Source organism: Gracilinanus agilis, chromosome 3 (genome assembly GCF_016433145.1).
Source record: "Gracilinanus agilis isolate LMUSP501 chromosome 3, AgileGrace, whole genome shotgun sequence".
NCBI classification, from domain to species: Eukaryota; Metazoa; Chordata; class Mammalia; order Didelphimorphia; family Didelphidae; genus Gracilinanus; species Gracilinanus agilis.
This window is the reverse complement of record NC_058132.1, coordinates 201,721,809-201,739,930: the sequence shown is the minus strand read 5'-3', so window position 1 is coordinate 201,739,930 and position 18,122 is coordinate 201,721,809. Positions and strand designations below refer to the sequence as shown.

General features: G+C 44.2%; 1 protein-coding gene across 1 annotated transcript in view; it reads left to right on the top strand.

The window, feature by feature from the left end:
- DSCAML1 (DS cell adhesion molecule like 1) overlaps positions 1–18,122 on the top strand; it is a 542,818-nt gene that overhangs the window by 413,234 nt on the left and 111,462 nt on the right. Inside the window, exons 6-8 of the mRNA XM_044669027.1 lie at positions 4,188–4,463; positions 5,839–6,135; positions 10,879–11,151. Of these exons, the coding sequence (XP_044524962.1) occupies positions 4,188–4,463; positions 5,839–6,135; positions 10,879–11,151 (846 nt within the window). The remainder of the gene's footprint in view (positions 1–4,187; positions 4,464–5,838; positions 6,136–10,878; positions 11,152–18,122) is intronic.

Sequence of the window (18,122 nt, the reverse complement as noted above, 5' to 3'; positions counted from 1 at the left end):
AAATGTATTTGGAATTAGAAGTTATTAGAATTAGAATTATTTTGGAATCATATCCTGGACTATCTACTTATTATCTACATGACCTGAGACAAGTTATTTAATCTTTCTAGCTCTCGGTTTCTTCATTTGTAAAATTGGAAGATTAGACTAGATTAGTGAGTCTCAAACATTCCCCCAGTCAGTCCATAAGCATTTATTAAAGCACCTTCTATGTGCCATACACTGTGCTAAGAGCTAGAGATATGAAGAATGGGAAACAATAGTCCTGGCTCTCCAGCTCAGAGTCGAATGAAGAAAATGAACGAAAACAACCATTGGCAAGAAAATCTGTGGTTAGTTGAAGCTAAAGATAATTGATAAAGGGAAGATATTAGTGTTAAAGAAAATAAGGAAAGGCTTCCTATAGATGGTGGGATTTTAGATGGGACTTGAAGGAAGTCAGGGAAGCCAGGACAGGGAGATGAGGAAAGAGAACATTCTGGGAATGGAGGACAGTCAGTAAAAATGTCCAAAGCCATTGACCAAAGGATAGAAAGAAGGCCAGTGTCACCGGATCATACTTTAGTAGATGGGAGTATAAGGTGTGTGAGGACTGGAAAGGTGGAAGGGAAGCCAGTTATGCAGGGTTTCAAATGCCTCACAGGGGATTTTACATTTCATCCTGAAAGTGACAGGGAGTCCCTGGAGTTTATTGAGTAGAAGAGTGATGTGGTCAGATCTGAACTTTAGGAAGATTACATTGATAACTGAATGGAAAGGATGGACTAGAGTTGGGAAAGACTTAGAGCCCTGCAATTGAAACAAAACTTTGGGGAAAACCTTGTAGTAAAACCTATAAAATTATTATTGTCAATACCTATTAATAAATAACATAAGGTTCATTTAAAAAACAAACTTGGGGTATTTCAGGGTTCCTTATAAGGAACTGTGCCCTAGCATAGTTTGAAAAGCATTAGATGGGCCAAATGACCACTATCCAATTCTCTGTGATCCTGTAATACAAAGAAAGGTAGAATATATGTCGAGAAGAGGTCCAGAACAACTGCTATGAAAAATTTTGAAGAGAAAGAGATCATTTGGAAGCAGCTAGGTAGCACAGTAGATAGAACACCAGGCCTGGAGTCAAGAAGACCTGGGTGCAATTATGGCCTCTTCCTAGCTATATAACCCTGGGCAAGTAACTTACCCCAATTGAGGTGCAGGAAGGAAGGAAGGAAGGAAGGAAGGAAGGAAGGAAGGAAGGAAGAAGGAAGAAGGAAGAAGGAAGAAGGAAGAAGGAAGGGAAAAGAGGGAAGGAGGGAGGGAGGAAGGAAGAAAAGTGGAAGGAGGGAAGGAAGAAATGAAGGAAGGGAGGGAGGGAGGAAGGAAGGGAGGGAGGATAAGGAGAGGGGTTGTTGTAGAGGCAAGGAGGTGACTTCTAAGTTGGAACTTGAAAGAGAAGGGCTTCCAACAAAGATGCATATGCATCTCACACACAGGAATGGAGGGATATCAGAATAAACAAAAAGCTGTGTTGAAAGTATGCACATTGGTGTCAGTTTCCTAAGTCAAAAAGGAAGTTGGCCAGATGAGGTGGTACATACCTGTAATCCCAGCTACTAGGGATGCTGAGGCTGGCAGATTCTTTAGTTCAAGGGGCTCTGCAGATTGGATGTCCACACTGAGTTCAGCCAGTATAATGAGACTTCTGGAAAGGCTGTGCCCCCAAGTTGCCTAAAGAGGGGAGAACTAGCCAAGATCAGAAATACAGCAGTTCAAAGTTTCCATGCCAGTCAATAGTGGGATGGGACCTGTGAATACCTATACTTCTAGCCTTATCAATATTGGGAGGCTCAATTTTTTAAAAAATTAAAATAAAAGGAAGGGAAATTGATGGATCACTTCATGTTTGTGCACATGCCTGAAACCATGATCCAGGAGAAAGATGGGCAGTTGGGGCATAAATGAAGCTGCTCGTTGCTATCTAGCCTACCAAGCCACCAGGAACTGACTCAGTTTCTTTTATATTGAGTGAGAGGCAGTTTGGTAAAGTGAGAAAAGAACTAGACTGACAATCAGAAATGTGCTGTTAACCAACTATGTAACCTTGGAAAAGCCTCCCCACTCTAGACCTCAGTTTACTCATCTGTAAAAGTAGGAGCTTGGGCTAGAGGATATCTAAGATTCTTCCTTCTGTCTGAGTCTGGGAATCTATTTATTCTTAGTTTTCCAGTATTGGGGGGGGGCAGGGAGAGATGAGGCATGAAGGGGATGTGGGAGAACGAAATTGAAATAGGACATGTGTCCAGTGGGCTATGTGGGAACGTACTCTCTCTGCACTTTCCCAGGATGTGAAAGGCATATTGCAGAGAAGACCTGAGCCCCTCTGCCCTCATTCTTCCCAAGGGCAGCAAAGGAAGTTGCATGTCCAGAATTGAAGAGATGGTAGGAACAGAGCTCCTGGAAGAATGGTGCCCATTCAGGGAAAGGGCCATTTTAGGAGGCAGAATGTCCCAGAAGACTCTTCTTTTCTTGCCTTGCTTTCCTCCTGCCATAACTAATGGGCACAGAGATTCTCGAGCCCCCTCTCCTCCCAAGGATGGTTCCCATTCTTTGACTTAGCCTCCTGATGTCTAGTGATCTGCCTCTCTGGGAATCAAGCTATCTACCCAGGGTCTGTCCTCCCTCCCCTTCCTCAGGCTGTACAGGGAGCTAGACAATGATATTATCTATAGGACTCCTGTGGCAGAGCCATCCCTGCTAAGATTTACAGTGTGGTTGGAAGAGCAGACAGCAGTCCCCAGCAAATCAACCCCACATGTTGAGGACGACAGTAAGTGATGTAAATGCTTTGGCTGAAATGCTGAAAGTTCGATATTAAGGTGCCTTGTGTTTCCTATTGGGACCTGAGCTGTATAAATAAGCCAGAGACATGCAAGCAGCAGAAAGATGGATGGGGAAATGGGGGAGAGAGTGAGATTTAGCTTTGGTTTAATGCATTCTCCCCCAGAGCATCACTGGACACAGAATCACCAGAGACCTTCCATTAAGGTCTGGACAAGCCACCTCACAATGGCTAACGGAGCTGAGAGGATTCCTCCCCTCCAGAGCTACACACACACACACACACACACACACACACACACACACACATCCAGGTGGAAAGTTTGTATGTGCATCATCCCAAGTGGAAGAAGCCAAGGGAACCTCCATTTATTGATGAAACCCTTAACACTGACAACTAAGTGCAAGAGTCCAGCGAGGGGTGGAGAGATGGGCAGTGGAAGGGGAAGAAACAAAATACCTGAATGAGGATTATTATTGCCAGCCTAAACCCTGTCCCTGAGACACATGTACTCACTGACACAGATGTTTACTTGCATCCTAGCACACATGTGCACAATAAAAAAATAAAAACACACCAACAGGGGCACAGCTAGCCGGCTCAGAGGATTGAAAGCTAAGCCTAGAAACAGGAGGTCCTGGGTTCAAATCTGGCCTCAGATAGTTCCTAGCCTTGTGACCCTGAGCAAGTCACTTGACCTCCATTGCCTAGTCCTCAACGCTCTTCTGCCTTAAAACCAATGCACAGTATGGATTCTAAGATGGAAGGTAAGGGTTTAAAAAAAAAAGTGAAGGGTCCCGGATAGATAGCAACACAGGGCTGGAAAGAGGAGAAAGAGGTCGCAAGAGGGCATCAACAAGGCAAGGACTTTCTTTCTTGGTTCAGCCCAGCCTCGTTGTTAGAGATGATCCTGACCTATTTAAGTAGCACAAATGGTGTCAAAGCTGAAGGAATCATCTCCATGGACATTCACAGCACACACACCCCCACCTCAGTTAACTGCAAAGAACTGAGCCTCTGCTGGGAGAAATCATAGACTCCCAGAACAGCAGAGCCTGAGAGAACCTTAGGGATGGCATAACATAACCCCCTCGTTTTACAAAACACAGAGAAGTTAAGTGAGCTTCCAAAATCGTACAATGTGTCAAAAAAAGAATTTGAACCCACATCTCTCCTGACCCAAAGTCACTCTTTTGCCCGTAAGTGACTTGTCCAAGATCCCCCAGCCAGGCAGTCACAAAGCTCAAACTCAAAGCCAGGTGTCCCGACGCCCACGGCCTCGCCGTTTCCCCTACACCGCCAGCAGTAAGCCTTTTTCTCTTCTCTTTCTCCCTCCTCCCTCCCTCGGCCCGCCCCGGCCCAGACCCCCTCCATGTGACCCTGACGCCAAAGCAGCTGAAGACAGGCATCGGCAGCACCGTCATCCTGTCCTGTGCCCTGACTGGCCCCCCGGAGCTCACCATCCGCTGGTACCGCAACACCGAGCTGGTGGTGCCAGATGAGACCATCTCTATCCGCGGGCTCAGCAACGAGACCCTCCTCATCACCTCCGCCCAGAAAAGCCACTCCGGGGCTTACCAGTGCTTCGCCACTCGCAAAGCCCAGACGGCCCAGGACTTCGCCATCATTGTTCTGGAGGGTGAGCAGGGTGGAGGGGAAGGGGCTGAGAGAGCAGTCAGGGAACCACCCCACCACACACACACCTCCCCAGCTCCCTGGGGCCAGCCCTACCTTGCGATGCCCCAGGCGCACACAAGACAAAGCCCCTACCCTAAGACTTCCTCACCCACTGCCTATCACAGTGCCAGAAATTCCACCATTAGTGACTCCTTCCTTGGAGTTCTGAAGGTTTTTTCTTTCCAGAGTCCCTGGTGAAATGTACCTAGGCTCCTCTGGTCTCTTTTATCAGCTCATGCCTTAGGGAGAATGTTGACAGCTAGCTGAGAGCAAGGACACAGGATGGGGGTGAGGAGGAGCATCAGGAGGAAGGAGGGGGCTGTGGAAAGGGGAGTGGGAGGGTGCCTGATGTGCCCATTTCCCAGCTTTGCAGGGAGCCAGTCCTGCTCTGGGAACGCTGAAGAACTTCAGCCTCCCACTAACTCCCAGGAGCCTTAGCTCCTCAAGGTTAGGCAGTGACCTCCCTTGAAGTTTTCGTGGGATGCTAGAGACAGAGCGGGCATTTGTGTAGCATTTCACAAAAAGTGCATTACATACATTATCTCATTTAAATAACAGGAGTAAGTAGCCTTAGGTGGATGGAGCCCACACTGGAGAGTCTGGTCCTGGCTTAGATCATCATCTGTATTTGAACCCAAAATGTCTGATATGTAAATGTACTGAAAAATAACAATCTACTCCTAAATAGCAGTGTTGTTTGTTTTTTTTAATTTTGCTGAGGAATAATTTCTCATCTTCTCATATGTAGCACTTTTAAATTTGCAAAGTGCTTCCCTCATGACAATCCGTTAAGTTCAACTGTCATTCCCATTTTAGGAAAAGTAAAGTGACTTGCCCAGGGTCATCCAGCTAGTTCATGATGGCATCTGGATTCAAGCCCAAGTTTTCTGATTCCAAGTCAAACATTCTTTTCACTACACCTCATTTTGCATCTGTTTGATCCTCACATTCACCTGGCATGGTATATAGGACAAGCATCATTATCTCTACAGATAAGGAAACTGAGGCAAAGAGGGACTAAGTGATTTGCCTAAAATCACAAACTAGTTAGTTGCAGAACTAGGACTAGAACCCAGATCTTCTGACTCTCAGGCCCAGGCTCTTTCCATGACAAGGACCACAATAAAAATGAACTTTGGTGGTCCTTTTGGTGGGTTGGTGTTGCTTCTCCAGCTGGGGTTCTTTGGCCACAGAGCAATGACAGACATCATAAGTCATTTATCCACCTGAGTCTCCAGTGACCTCTTTCCTTTCTGCTGGGGTGGGGGAAAGGCCCAAGGGACCCACTCTGTATTTTGTGGTGATGCCAAGGCTGGTTTCCTCCTGCCCCTCCCCAGATGGGACACCCCGCATCATCTCCTCCTTCAGCGAGAAGGTGGTAAACCCTGGGGAGCAGTTCTCACTGATGTGTGCAGCTAAAGGCGCCCCACCTCCCACCGTCACCTGGGCCCTGGACGATGAGCCGATCCAGCGGGATGGCGGGCACCGCACCAACCAGTACACCATGTCAGACGGCACGACCATCAGCCACATGAATGTCACGGCCCCCCAGATCCGAGATGGGGGTGTCTACCGATGCGCTGCACGGAACTCAGTGGGCAGTGCTGAATACCAAGCGCGAATAAACGTAAGAGGTGCCTGTCTACATTTAAATATCAGAATAGGCTATTGATTTCCTTTGTCATCTTTATGGTCACCATTATCATCGTGGTTGTTGTTATTATTATTATTATTACTGTTAATTTTGCTTTTGATTTGGGTGGAGGATCTCACTCTCTCCTTACCTCCACTCTCTCCATCTCTCTCACCTTCTTCTCCCTCCTCTCTTTGGACCACACACCCCTCCCTTATTCTACCATTATTTGTGTGTGTCAGTGATGTAGTTTATTCCTCATCCTCTCCTCCCTTAGTCCTCACCCCCACCCCACCTCACTGCCTCCTGTTTCCTTAATCCTTCCTCTCTTCTCTTCCTCTATCCGGTCACTCTGGGGCTTGGGCAAGGCACAGATAAATGAACCATCCAGCTCCCCCCGTCCCTGCATGAAGAATCGACAAGGACTAGAAAGGCAGTTTCACTGGGGACCAAAGAGTTGAGTCAGAACCCTGATAATGTTACCTCCGACCTGTTCTCTTTCCTCCTAACCCACAATTTGGGAAGTGTGGTATGACCAGGACACCAGGGTTGGAAAAGAAACAAGCCCGGCTGCCCCCTAGTTAGGGCTTAGACTCTGGACTATCAGTAGGAAGAGTTGAGATGAAATTAAAGATAAACCGTGGGACTGGGAGCCAAGATGGGATCCAAAGGGTCTCCAACTCTAGGTCTAAAAAGTAGGGTCACAGACAAGGAGTGAGAACCCAATGCAGCTCCACATAGGTTTTATTTCTTTTCTACCATCTTCCTCATTCAGTCTTTAATAACTCCTCAAAGATATGGAGATGGCAGCCCCTTTGTCAAAGCGTAGGGGGAAAAGTACTGGCTCTGGAGTCAAAAGAAATGGGCTGAAATTACAATTCTGATCGCTGATAGTCGTATGACCTTAGATAAGTCACTTCTCCTTTCTGATCCTCCATATTCTCCTGAGTTAAGTGAGAGGGTTGCATTCCATCCATTTCTATAATCTGTTCTTCATCACGCTGCCATCCTACCCAACCCTAAGCCATGCTTAGCCACTGGTTGTGGCCATGTGGTTATCATGTTTCTGTTTTGTTCATTGGGGAGAAGGAAAGTAGATCAGATTTAATTGTCCACTTTCCTCTGGTAGAGATGCATCTTTCTGTAGAATACTAAGTGGCACTAATATGAGTAAAGAGGTACAGTGGTATGTGTCATCCTCAGGTCATCCTCTAGTTGACTTTTCATGGCCATCACCCAAAGAGAGAAGTTTCTCAATCAAAGATGGTACCCTTGAGCCCTGGTCTCTTACTGCCTCTTCTACTCTGGTAGTGCCCTCTTTCCCCAGCCAGTCCATTATAACTCCACATATACATGTCACTGTGAAAAGGAATTTATGAATCCTAAGCAAAGATTAACATTCTATCCCCTAGGTTACTGCACACCAGAGTCTTTGAGCCATAACTTGGACACGTGAGATTTGATATCACATATCCATCTCTGGAGATCATAATTTTCCAGAATTAAAAACGTGTGAATCTCTCGTTTGCCACCAGGTCACCTTCGTCTTTCTTTTTTTAACTCTTTACCTTCTGTCTTAGAATATTATCGGTTCCAAGGCAGAAGAATGGTAAGGGCTAGGCACTGGGATTTAAATGATTTGCCCAGGCACATAGACAGAGAGTGTTTGAGATCAGATTTGAACCCAGGACCTCCTGTATCCAGGCCTGGCTCTCTATCCACTGGATCACCTACCTACCCCTATGCATCTGTTTCTTAGAAGACTGTAGTGCTCTAACATTTGCAACCATGCTACATCGCAAGCAGAATGTATGAGTTTTTGTGTAAAATTGGAGTTTAAGATTCTTCAAAGTCCAATAGCAATTTCCCAAATTCCATCCAGCCTTCTCTCCTCTTCAATTTTGAGTCCAGTTCATTATCCAGGTGCTGTGCCTGGGCATATATAGTGATGGACTAACACAAAGAAGAAGCCTTCCACTTATATGCCATAGTTTGCATAGTAAACATTTTCCATCCATTTAGCTTCTCTCATGTGGATGGTTTTGCCAACATTTTGAGTCATCATAGATTATTCAAGTGAGCAATGATTATTTTTAGTCATTTTAGATCTCATTGAGGAGGCCCTGAAGTGTTTTAAGACTTAATTTAATCAGTATAACATTATCTTATAAAAGAATATTTAAAGCAAAAGTGTCAAATATATGGCCATCAGGCTACCTGCAAAACTCCTTTGTGTGGCTAGAACCATATTAAAATGTCACTAGGAAATGTTTCATAAAATAAATACAAAATTCAATACAACATAGATAATGTTAATTTGTAGTTTTCCAAGTAAATATACACACCCACAGGGATCAATTATATTTGAGTTGGATGCCACTGATCTCAAGGTTCTCCCTATCTAGGATTCTCTCTTCTAATTGGACCCTTGGTAGGATATCTTCCATGACTGTATGCTTCCTTTAACATCAAAATCAATTTTGTGCAAGAGGGCCATGACATATTTTAATGATAATGAACACATAAGATAAGGCCTATTAGGAAGCAGCTTGATACAGTGGAATAAGCACTTGCTCTGGAGTCACAGGTTGTGGGTTCACATCTCAATCTCTGATCTTTCCTTACCTATATGACCTTGGACAGCCCATTTAACTTCTTTGGGCCTCAGTTTGCTCATCTTTAATATTAGAGGGCTGGATTAAAGACTCTGAGGTCCCTTACAGCTCTGAAATTATGACCCTACAGTCCTACAGAGAAGATGCACAACCAGAAAGGAAGTGGGCTGATCATATAGGAAAGGGAAGGATAACAAGTGGATGGCCTGAGTGCTGCCTCGTGGTACCCAAAGAATGTCCAAAAGCCTCAAGCAGGGCTTACAGCTTGTTGAGAAGAGACACTAAAGGAAAATACAAACAGACATCGCATGGGATAAAAAGGCACACATGATCTGAACCAGTGGGAAGAATGTCCCAATAAGTGACATCTTTGGGCCATTGAATTATTGATGTATAAATACCAAAAACATGGACATTTATAAACATGAGCATCCTTCATTTTGTCTCCCTGTACATTATGCCCTGGGCAGCTACATGCTTTCTCTACCCCCGGTCCCAACTTTGGCCATCAGCCCAATTATCCAGCCAGCATTTCCTCTACTGTGAGAGAAGTTCAGAAAGCCAACTATATATAGTTGAGATAAATCCCCCATTGAGATCCAAATTATTCATTTCTCCTGGCTTAGGTTTTCAGCACAAAATAATCTTTTCCAGGTGCTACCATCTTCACTCTCATTTCAGTCTCAAGGTCTTGACTCCTGGGATTATAGTTATTCTTAGTACTTATTATTATTAACAATAATAGCTCACATTTATAGGGCATTTTAAGTTTTATGATACAAAATAATCCCTTCCAGGTATTCCTGTCATCACGCCCACTTAAGATCATTTAACCTTATTAAGTTCTTGGTTCTTAGGATTAGAGTTATGCATGCCGTTATGATTACAAAACTTACAATTAAACAACAGTAGTTCATGTTTATATCATGTTTAAGGTTTATTAAATGCCTTGTGACATAGTGCCACAAGTGGCATTATCCTACTTTTATAGGTGAGGAAACTGAGTTTCAGAGAGATGAAGTTTCTTTCCAGCTCTAAATCCTATTACCTTCTATTAATGTATATCTCCTGACTTTTCCTAGTTAGTCCATTCTGTTTCTGTCTTCTAATGCTGGGCTAAGCTACTACCTTTTAGCCCTCTCATTTAGTCCCTGGAGATGGCCGAAGGAGTCCTATGTGGACTCCATGTCCTTTTTGTTTTTCCAAATATTTCCTTAGCTCTGACCCTAGGAACCCTTTTTTCTTGGCTCTCTTGGCCCTGGTGATGGACTCTGCTACAGGCCTGAGACCCCAGCCTCTTTGTTTCACATCACCAGAATCTGTATTCTTTTTCTCTCCAAATGCCTGCCTATACTTAATTTTGCTAAAAACAGTTTTTAAACATTGTCTTCTTCCCTTACCCCAGGCATCATCCCTCCAGAGCTTACATTATAGAATCTTAGAATCATTGAATGTCTGAGCTGGAAGAGACCTTTGAGATCATCAGATCAAAACTCTTCATTTTACAGAAAAGGAAATTGAAACCTAGATTGGAATGACTTATCCAAAGCCACACAACTAGTTTTGGACAGATCTGGCATTTGAACCCAGAGTCCAGTGCTCTGCCATGCTGTTTCTCATAATGTCCTGATTCAGAGATTCCCGATTTATGTTTGTATATAAAAAGATAATCACCAACTCGCCTAAGGAAGACTTCATTATAGTTTTCTTTTAAACATCTAAAGTATTTCACATTTACATGAAAACAGAAAAACCTCATTGTCCACAGAGAGGTCAACTCATAATTAATAATCACCAAAGACAAGGGGTACACTTTGCATCCCTCTGTTCTCCAGGCTGGCCAATACATTCTTGTTTTATTAAAAGAGAGATGGAACCTTCTAGAGTGAGCAAAAGTAAGTTCAAGGGCTTCTTTAGGAGGTTAGAGGGGTGCCCAATATCCAGCTTCTTTCAACAGCCTTAAAGACAAAGATCTTCTTATCTAACCCTCCTATCACCAGACCTAACACTCCTGCCCCAAGGTTATCCTACCTACATGCTAAGTGACCTAAGAACAGAATTCTGGGGAGTTACCTAGCTCTCCATGGCTAACTTTGTCGCTTGTTTTCCTCTCCCCACCCCCTCTCTAGGACCCCCAAGTATCCGAGCAATGAAGAACATCACAGCAGTGGCAGGTCGGGACACACTTATCAACTGCAGGGTCATTGGCTATCCCTACTACTCCATCAAGTGGTACAAAGACACCTTGCTGCTGCCTGACAACCACCGCCAGGTGGTCTTTGAGAATGGAACCCTCAAATTGATGGATGTCCAGAAGGGCATGGATGAAGGGGAATACCTCTGCAGCGTTCTCATCCAGCCTCAGCTGTCCATCAGCCAGAGTGTCCACGTTGCAGTAAAAGGTAAGGATAACAAGGAAAGATTTCTTTTTTTCTTTTTTATTGAATAATTAAGAGAATTTTCTCATCGTTACATGATTCATGTTCTTTTCTTCCTCCCACCCCCCTCCCATAGCCAACAAGCAATTCCACTGGGTTTTACATGTGTTGTTGATCCAGACCTATTTCCATATTATTAATATTTGCATTAGGGTAATCGTAGGGTCTACATCCCCAATCATAATATCCCATTGACCCATGTGACGAAGAGTTGTTTTTCTTCTGTGTTTCTGCTCCCACAGTTCTTTCTCTGGATGTGGATAGTTTTCTTTCTCATAAGTCCCTCAAAATTGTCCTGGAACATTGCATTGCTGCTAGTACAGAAGTCCATTACATTCGATTGTGCCAGTGTATCCGTCTGTGTATAATGTTCTCCTGGTTCTGCTCTTTCGCTCTGCATCAATTCCTGGAGGTCTTTCCAGTTCATATGGAATTCCTCCAGTTCATTATTCCTTTTAGCACAATAGTATTCCATCACCAACAGATACCACAATTTGTTCAGCCATTCCCCAATCGAAGGGCATCCCTTCATATTCCAATTTTTTGACACCACAAAGAGCTTGGCTATAAATATTTTTGTACAAGTCTTTTTCCTTCTTATCTCTTTGGGGTAGAAACCCAGCAGTGGTATGGCTGGATCAAAGGACAGGCAGTCTTTTAGCACCCTTTGGGCATGGTTCCAAATTGCCATCCAGAATGGTTGGATCAATTCACAACTCCACCAGCAATGCATTAATGTCCTAATTTTGCCACATCCCCTCCAACATTTATTACTTTCAAGAAAAGATTTCTTAATGGGACCTATCAAATACAATTATACCTTAGAGTTGGCTTCCTATGAGCCTCGTTCCCCTACTAGAGTGTAAGTTCTTTGAGGACAGGGACCCTGTTTTATCTAAAATCTGGATCTCCCTCAGTATCTAGCATAGTATAGTATTCAATTAAGAAACTTTCAATGGCTCCTCATAGTCCCACTGGTCAAGCAGGCCTGATTGATCAATCAATAAACATTTGTTAAGAGTAAAGCTCTGGGGATACAAAGAAAGGGATAAAATAAGCTCTACCCTTAAGGAGTTCACAGTCTAATAGGGAAGACAGCATGGAAAGGACTAGATATATACAAGTTTATACAGAGTAGGGATCCAGAATTCTGTCCATGCCTAGAAAAGGAGAGAACTCTAGCGATAGGGTTAGGAGGGGAAAGTGAAAATCACTATTTTTCCCTTTTAAAACTGAGGAGGGTGAGAGGCCAGGTCAGTGATTCCCAGAGTGGGCGCCACCGCCCTCTGGTGGGTGCTGCAGCAATCCAGGAGAGCGGTGATTGCCACAGGTGCATTTGGGGGCAGTGAATAACTGTAAGGGGGTGGTGATAGTATGTGACAGGGGGTGCTAAGTAATATTTTTTCTGGAAAGGGGGCAGTAAGCCAAAAAAGTTTGGGAACCACTGGGCCAGGTCCTCCCAGGAGTTCAGAGAATGGGGAACCTCTGTGGACTGGGAAAATGGGAGAAAGCTTCTCAGAGGAGATAGAACTTGAAGTTGGCCTTGTATAATAGATATTTGAATAAAGGAAGAGAATTCTAGGCCAGGAAAAGAGTCTGAGCAAAGGCACTAAAGTGGGAAAGTGAATGGTATATTCGGAAGATTAATAGATTGTTGATTAATTAGAAGATGATAGATGAGTTAGCCAGTCTCCTTTGGGTAGAAGGCTTATGTTGGGGATCAGTGAGAGATGAGACTGGAAAAGTAGTTTAGGTATAAAATTTGTTTAGGTCCAGCAAAAAAATTGAACAATATCATTTTAGGAAATGGGGAACAGAAGAGTAAAATTATAAAAAATTATCCCTTCAGGAATATTAATCTGGTAACTATGTGAAGGAAGGATTGGTATAAAAGACAGGAGATAAAGAAAACATTTAGGACACTATTATTTAGTCTTTACATTAGATGATAAGGGCCTAGAGTAGAGTTGTAGAAATGAGAAAGGAAAGAAATGGGTGAATTAAAGACACTTTGTGATTCAACAAGGCTTGGTGATTGGATGTGGGGAGAAGACGGGGAGGCATCACAGATGGGGCTTGGAAATGAAAAGAATCATGATTCCATTGATGAAAACATGGAGGTCAAGAGGGAGAAAATTTTGAGGGGAAGGTTTGAAGGAGAGAAAATGAGTTTTGTGGTAGATAAGTGTTTATTGGTTTAAAATGACGAATTGAGTTTAAGGTGATAGCAGGACAGGGAGCTGGAGGAGATAAACCAGAGGGCCAAGAATGGATAGATAGATATTTATGGATAGTCATCAGCAAAACAATTTCACCACATATGACCATCATTGTGCAGGGCATGTCAACATTACAGAGGCCAGAAGAAATGGGAAAAAAACAAGATCTGGAGAGGTTAAGTTCACACAGGTTCTAGCACCATCATTGAAGATGGGCTGGGTAAAGAGACTGGAGACACAGGATTCAAAAATGTCACAGACAGAGTGAGGAGGTCACCTTGTGACCCTCAACCAATCATTTCATCTCAGTGGACCTCAGTTTCCTCATCTGTAAAAGGAGGGGGTTGGAATAGGTATCCGTTTGATCCCTCCAGCTCTAAATATACGATCCTATAAAAGTTCTGGGGGTGCTCTTCCCATCTCTGCTACTGTCACCCCCTTCCTCCAGACCCTGACTCTTGTCCAGTCTGTACTGTCAGCTTGAGCCATGCACCCCAACCACAGTCATTGTGCACTGAGGAGATTTGCAGCAGCCATGGCAAATTAGCTCAGTTGCAGCTGAATTAGAGCGAAGCCCCATCTCTCCCTCTCGGCTGTCACGGGGCCGCCTGGATCCATTTCCCGTTACAAGCATCGGAGCAAGAGTTTACAGTGTAAACATCACATATTAAAACATCTAACCTTTGCTCGGCTTGCCCGCACCCGGCATTTGGCCATGTTTGTTGGCTTTTAAAAAAAAATTACAGTGTTCAGTCTGTGGAGCACACTGAGCATCCTGCAAGCTGCTCCTGCCCATCAATTATTCAGCCCCATTCAGGGAGCCATCGGTCCTAATGAATTGAATCTGATGCATTCCATCTCAGTGACTTGCTAAAGCTCTTTGGATTGCACTGAAAAACAGCATCTTCCCAGCTGATGTCGTGTGTGTGTGTGTGTGTGTGTGTGTGTGTGTGTGTGTGTGTGAGAGAGAGAGAGAGAGAGAGAGAGAGAGAGAGAGAGAGAGAGAGAGAGAGAGAGAGAGAGAGAGAGAGAGAGTATGTGTGTGTGTCCACCTCAAGGGGCTGTGAAAATTCATTAGGAGAAATACAGCCCCAGAAGGAAGGAGTTCACCAGTTATCTTTCCGACTGACTGAGCATCCTGGGTTAGACTGGGCGGGGGGACAGGACAGAGGGAGACCCCTGAGAGCCCTGTGACATAGCCCTTTCTTGGTGTCCAAAGCATTTCCTCACCCAATATACCACCACCAACCCTATTCTCTGACTCCTTCAGCCACCAACCTCTCCCTGCCCTGATTAGAATTCAGCTTTGCAGAAAAACCCATCATAGTTAATTAGGGACGGTGCAGCTTGATTAGCTGATACCCTCCTTCAGGGGCTGCCCAAGGAGGTGCTGTTTGGCACAGAAAGGGGCACTAACTAGGTGTCCAAGTCCACAGGCACCCCCATAAGAAAGGGAAGACCGAGGACTCAAGCTGACAACAGGACCGGTTTTCATTTTCCCCAACCTGTAAGGACAGGACAACCAGAACCAGGCCTGGCCAGGGTGGGGTGGGAATCTGATAGTTCCTCAAATACCTTTGTTTTCCTCCCTCAGAGCCCCCAACCCCCTTCATGTGCCAGCTTTCCTGGCAGCTATTAGAAATGGTTGCAGGTGGTGCTGAATCAAAAATTCCCCCAGCAAGCTGATTATGGCCCAGAGAGAGGAAGGGAGGAGGGAGAGCCATGGAGGATGTTGGCACCGGGCTTCCCTGGGCCTTTGGCACAAAGTGTGAACTGGCTGGCAGGAGAAATCTGGGCTTTGCTGGAGGGGGAGGTGCTTATATCACTGGACATCAGGCAAGGTCCCTGGCAGGATGTTAAGATGCAAGCACATAAATTCAACATGGACAAGATGTCTTCGGGGCCCCCTTTAGCTGTAAAGTAACGTAGCATAAAAGCAGCTCTGGGCATGCATGCTAAATCTTTAATTAAATGAGAAGGTGCAGCTGACTCTCTGGGCTCCTGGGTGCTGAATGTGAGGGAACATTTCCATCATCATATTAGTAGCACTTAGGAACTCCAGAGCTGAAAACAGGGAAGCAGGGTGTCTTTCTGCTGGCTCGCACCAAGACATTTGGGCATGTGTGTTCTGTTTTTGAACGAATAGCAAACACTCCATTTTAGAGGCTCATGGGAACTGTGGGTGTGTAGAATGAACTAACACATACTCTACAGCCCTCCTTTGCCAGTTGTTCAGAACAGGTGTGACTAGCAGCCAAGTAGCCCCGGACGTGCTGCCTTTCCTTGCCCAACACTAGCCCAGACGAAGAGCACGAGAGAATGTCTGGGGTGGCTGCTGGATTCTTAACGACATTGATGGGGCCCCAAATTTAAATTCCCACTTCTGGAAAGGAAGTGAGGTTCTGGTAGCTGCCCTACTGAAGCCTTCCCAAAGACACCTTGATGATAATGAAAAATGGCGCCATCTTCCAAGAGGATGAACCAAGCACATCTTAATTTATGGAGAGGAGAGGAATGGGCTGGGGGATTATCAGAGCTGCTAGCAGGCATTATATTTTCCCAATAGAAGGAGTCAGGAGAATGATATAGAAATGCTCTCCTCGTTAAAGGCATAGAGCATTAAATATCAGAGTCAGCCGTAATAATAATAATGACACCTTCTTGTCACAGTTTCACAATTACTGACTCTAAGGGTACCACAATCTCTGACCCAGGCAAATCCAAAAAGATAGGGAAACAGTGGAATTGTGCGTAGGCTATGGGAAGGGGAGGGATACAACATGAACCCTGTAACCATGGGAAAATGCTCTTAATTAATTAATTAATTGAAGATCCCAAATTTTTCAAATAAATAAATAGATGGATAAGTGGATAAATAAATAGACAAATAAATAAATGGGTGAATGGATAGATAGATAGATAGATAGATAGATAGATAGATAGATAGACAGATAAATAAGATAGGGAAAGTGGGCAACTGGATAGCTCAGTGGATTGAGAGCCAGGCCCAGAGATGGTTAGTCCTGGGTTCCAATCTGGCCTTCCTAGCTGTGTGACCCTGGGCAAGTCACTTAACCCCCACTGTATAGCCCTTACTACTCTTCTGCCTTGGAACCAATACACAGTATTGATTCTAAGATGGAAGGTAAGGATTTTTTTTAATAAAAAAAATAAAAAGATAGGGAAAGGCTCAGAGAATATTATCAAGGTAGGGCTGTCACTGACTGTATGACAAAGAATCATCATTGCTCTATCCTTCAGCATATTCTATGCCTGAGACCTCAGGCAACTTACAGAGCAATACAACGTACAAGACATAAACAGCAGAGGAAAAAGAAATACAGATTCAAAAGGAAAATCTTTAGAATCATACTATTCTGGTACAAAGAGGTATCCCTGGCTGTTTTGCTTTTTCTCCTTCCAAAACACAGCTCTTCCAACCTACTATAAGAGGCCAGGTTAACACTACACCCAGAGGACTAGTTTTTCCTGCTGTTATCTACTGCCTACAGGCGTCCTCAGAAAAGCTCATGCCCTCATTAGGGCTATTGGCGATAGCTACTGTCTTCCTAGGGCAGCAAGATGGTACAGTGGATGGAAATCCTGGCTTGAAGTTAGGAAGACTCACTTTTGTGAGTTCAAATCTGGCCTCAGACTATGTGGCCCCTGAGCAAATGACTGACCTCTGTTTATCTCAGTTTCTTCATCTGTAAATTGAGCTAGAGAAGGAAATGGCAAACCACTCCAGTATCTTTGCCAAGAAAACCCAAAATGGAATCACAAAGAGTTGGAGAGGACTGAAATGACTAAACAACAAAAATACTATCTTCCTGCCCCATGGATCAACTTTCCCACCTGATTGTAATAATGCTTCTATTTGTATAGCCTTTTATCATTTTCAAAACACTTTCATATTCGGCAACTTCCATAAAGGGATGAAAAACAGCTCTTGTTATTTCCATTCTACACATAAGGAAATGGAGGAGCTGAGCTTTTAAATGGCTTGCCCAGAGTCACACAAGGTGGTGACAAAGCCAGAACTAGGATCCAGGTCTTCTGATTCCTAGTCTACTACTTTATGCTGCTTCCAGTCCAGTCTCTCACACCATCCATACTTTGCTAATGATTACAATAAATAAAAAGAGCCCAGTCTAAAAGAGTGACAGTGAGAGGTACCATAAAGTCTTTATGGGCCCAAGCCAGTGGCCAACACATCATTCACTAATTCCTTGCCCTTCCAGACAAGTGACAGTAAAGGCTTTATGGTAGACCATGATCTGGGTCACTGTATCTGCTTGTCTTGTCCACCCTTATTTCCCTTTATATTCTCCTTCTCCCCTTCTGCCTCTGCCCCTTGCTCTGACACTGTCATAAAGGAATGAGTGAAAGAATGAATGGATGAAAAAGCTTTATTAGGCACTCAATACATGCAAGGCACTGTGTAAGTGTACAAATTTTAACAAACAAGACAGTCCCTGCCTTCAAGAAACTTATCCTCTAATAGGGAGAAGTCAAAGGGAATGATAATTAGAGTCATAATTGCTCTCTTCAAAGCCAATTGTTTGCCCTCTCAGAGAGGATGACCAGGGGTAGCTAAGTAGCATCAGGTCTGGAGTTGTGAGGTCCTGGGTTCAAATGTGACCTCAGAAAATTTCTAGATGTGTGACTCTTGGGACCAATAATGAGAGAGAGAGAGAGAGAGAGAGAGAGAGAGAG